Source organism: Trypanosoma grayi (genome assembly GCF_000691245.1).
Source record: "Trypanosoma grayi strain ANR4 Tgr_754_V1, whole genome shotgun sequence".
In the NCBI taxonomy this organism is placed as follows: domain Eukaryota; phylum Euglenozoa; class Kinetoplastea; order Trypanosomatida; family Trypanosomatidae; genus Trypanosoma; species Trypanosoma grayi.
The window spans coordinates 4,937-8,426 of record NW_008826373.1 but is presented as its reverse complement, the minus strand read 5'-3'; the positions used below and the strand labels follow the sequence as shown (position 1 = coordinate 8,426).

At 52.1% G+C, this 3,490-nt stretch overlaps 2 protein-coding genes across 2 annotated transcripts; both read left to right on the top strand.

Annotated features, from left to right (window-relative positions):
* Positions 1 to 670: 670 nt before the first annotated feature.
* Positions 671 to 1,093, top strand: DQ04_07541050 (TcC31.12; the record flags this gene model as incomplete). The annotated part of the gene is made up of 1 exon (XM_009315218.1): positions 671 to 1,093. The coding sequence occupies one exon, from the start codon at positions 671 to 673 to the stop codon at positions 1,091 to 1,093; it is 423 nt and encodes a 140-aa protein (XP_009313493.1).
* A 25-nt stretch (positions 1,094 to 1,118) lies between these two features.
* Positions 1,119 to 2,099, top strand: DQ04_07541040 (putative target of rapamycin (TOR) kinase 1; the record flags this gene model as incomplete). Its single annotated transcript, XM_009315217.1, has 1 exon — positions 1,119 to 2,099. The coding sequence occupies one exon, from the start codon at positions 1,119 to 1,121 to the stop codon at positions 2,097 to 2,099; it is 981 nt and encodes a 326-aa protein (XP_009313492.1).
* Between the last annotated feature and the right edge of the window lie 1,391 nt (positions 2,100 to 3,490).

The following is a 3,490-nucleotide window of genomic DNA, read 5'->3' as shown; positions in this document are numbered from 1 at the left end:
GTTATCGGGGGGGAAGGTGCAAAAAGGGTGAGAGGCGTCACCGCGGGAATGGTGGAGGGGGAACGGTTCACAACTTAAACCGCAAGAGATATGGAAAACCTACTCCGCCCATTTGGCATGACAGCGCGTTCCATCAAAAGAGGGGCACTGGCGCATGCAGCCGCAGCGGTGATCCAACACGATCTCAACCCTCGACTGCGGGCTCAGTTGGGGAAACATGCAGACCCTCCAGAGCCACCGCGCAGCACAGCGCGGTACATTTTTTTTTTCTTCCTCGTGTCTTCACGACTCTCGTCGATGGCTCCGCTCCATCAGCCACCATCGTAGAGCACGTTCGTTATTGCTCAATTTCTATGTGGAAGGAGGTCCCTTTGTTTTGTTATGTATTTTGTTATTTTTGGTGTTTTTCTGTTTTTGTTCTGTTTTTGGTATTTTTGTTTTTGTGTTTTGTTGTTTTTGGTATTTTGATCTCTGTTTCGTTGTGCCGGTCCATTGAAAAACACGCGCTGGAGGATCGGTCGGCTCAGTGCTCTCAACTGGGCCGGGAAAGCCTACTTGCCCCATTGGTCTTAGCTCTCTCAGGAGCGCGGTGCATAGGGCCGTGGGTCGCTTTGGCCAACAAATCCGCACACCTGACGGCATATATGTAGACGAGGTCAGCAAATGAGCGATGTCTCCATGGGCCTATCCGGGCAGAGGGGAGGATAAGGGACAACTTTTTCAAGGGCATAGCATTTTGCGACGTACCCATCATACGCGGGTGGCCGATCAGAGCGGTGAACGCAGGTTGCCGTTACAAAAGGTAGATGCGGATACTCTCTCACTGCACTGGGCCCGGAGCCGGCTCAATTCTAAGGCTCTGGACAGGTTTAATACGGTGTGGGATTTGGTGCGACAGCCAGCTAATTTCCGGACAGGGGGACGAGAGCCCCTCTTGAGAATGACAAAAGGGGATGCCTGGGCGATGAAGAAGGCGGGCATTATTCAAACCGCACCAAAGCTACCCACTACCGGGCGGGTGGTGCCTTTTACGGTAGTGGAGGAAAAACCGTCAGGGCCCACGGCGGCGTTTCATCGCCTGGCCGCAAGCTAAAAATGAACAAGAGGACTACGAGGCCATGGTTCCTCTGGGGCAAATTTCCCGTTACCTGGGCGCGGTTTATGATGAAACAGCTGCCATTTTCGATTTAGAGGCATCCTTCTTCCAGGTAGGTTTACCAGCCGAAACGCGCGGTAATTTCCGTTGTCGCACGGAGAAGGGGGAGCTAGTCGACTTCACACGGCCCCAAATGGGGTATAAATGTAGTCCGGAAATCGTGCACACGATCTCAAGAGTTTTGGCGGGGGACCCCGAGGTGGCTAAACCGCGTTATGCGGCCCCGGCGGAGTTAACTCTACACGTGTGGATGGATAATATTCGTATCACAGGGCCACGCAAGAGCGTAGAGTCGTGGGGGAACATTATTATGACAAATATGCGGGAGTGCGGTGCGACGGTGGGAGGGCACGAGGCACCCACCGCGCGTTGCGAATCCATAGGGGTTTGTTTCAGCCACACTGCGAAGACGGTTCCCCTCAGTGAAAAGACGTTGCGGAAATTGAAGAGTGCCACGCCCCTCCATAAGATGTCGGTTGGGGAATTGGAAAGCTTCACTTCACGCGTGATGTGTGCAGCGGGGGTTCAGGGGGGTTCGCTTTTTCGGTATTATTTCTTTTTGAAAACGGTGCGCCGAAGACTTTCGCGCCTCAACAGGGGGCTTTTGGGGGCCCATGGCCCGGCCGCTCTGCCCCTTTTTGCCCTTAAGATCGGACAGGGGTGGCTTGACACTTTGTTGCAGAATAATCCCGTCAACCCCCCGAGGGCCAAACCGACTTCAGGGACTTTAGTGTCCGACGCCTCTTTATACGGATGGGGCGCGCTGTTGTTTAAGGGCAGCGGGGAAGTGTGGACCACAGGGGGGGGGCATGGGGGCACGCCCCCCGCATTATTTCACAGGCCGAAGCGAGGGCCGCAGGATTGGCCCTGCCCGCTTTCAGGGGCATTTTGCTGGTCATACTCAATGTATGTGCCGATGGCAAGGCAGTGGTGCATATTATGAAGAAAGGCAACGCACATTCCGATGCCCTGGTGGGAGAGGCGGGGCGCATCGACAGCGCTCTGCGGGACCAAGGCTTACACGCCACATGGGGCTATGTCGCGTCGGAAAAGAATCCTGCGGAGGGCACCTCGCGAGGAGCAAAGGTTTTACCGACGGACATCGCAAAGGGGTGGGGCTTGCGAAGGGGAGCGCGGGAGGCGGGTTAAGGGCGCTTTCAGCACCTCCTTTTCGTCAGTTTTAATACATGATTTTAAATCCCTTATATGGGTAATGCCTTGAGCTTACTGGAAGTCCCCCTTTCTATGTGTACCAGGGGCAAGGAGTTTCGAAATGGGATCTGGATAAAAGGCCTCGCTTACTCTCTCTCTCTCTCTTTTACTTAATAGGGGAAGGTAAGGAATAGACTATTTTTTTTTTATATTGCCTCCGTTTGGGGAAAGCGGGACTAAGACTATTCTCAAAAGAACCCCCACTTTTTAAAACGCAGCAGACAAGGTCACAAATATTCCAGCACCTCCCCACGAACCGGACGCTTCTGGCTTCAGAGGTGAACCACATAAAAAAAAGCATGTGGACACATTCAACGTGGAAGAAGCAAGTGTCAATAAGAAGATGCTAAAAATTTGTGGTAAGAAACAGTCTGAAAGTTCAATCCGGAAATGCCCCTATTAGCACCGTAAGTTCCCAACTGGTCAAGAGCAGTGTGGTGCAATATGCGGGACTTTCTCTAACCCAAACGGCTGTAACACGAACTCCTGCTCATATATTTTTTGGCACCTAACACCACGCGGCAGCGAATTGAACGAAACAAAAAGCTCGCCCCATGAGGTGATAGAAACGAAATCCCATCAGCCGTTTGGTGACCTTCGAAAAAGACCGCGTTGTCTTTCCACTGGCGTGGGAAGTGGCTGGAAAGTTGGGCCAAATGGCTCTACTCCAAACGAAATTTTTTTTTGCCACATCCGCAAAAACAAGGACGCTTTAATCATGGATTGCGAAGCGCTGCCAAAAAACTTTCAAAATAGACCCACACAGAGCAACGAGCTATGCAGCACATATGCGAAAAAAGCGCAAGCCATCATCAAGGGCATGATGCAGGTGGGAAGACTAACAAAATTAATAACAAGAGACATGGAATACATCCGCTAACCCTACGGAATGGCAGGGCACTCAATAAAAAGATAGTCACTGGCACATGCATCCATAGCGGCAGTGATCGAACACGATCTTGGCCCTTGACTGCGGACCCAGTTGGGAAACCACACCAGCCCTTTAGAATGTTCATACAGCACCGCACGCTGTCTTGGGCGTTGGGTCGCGCTTGTGCAGCAATCGCCTCAGTTGACGCTATACATCTGGATGGGATTCGAAAATAAGATTCGTTTATATGG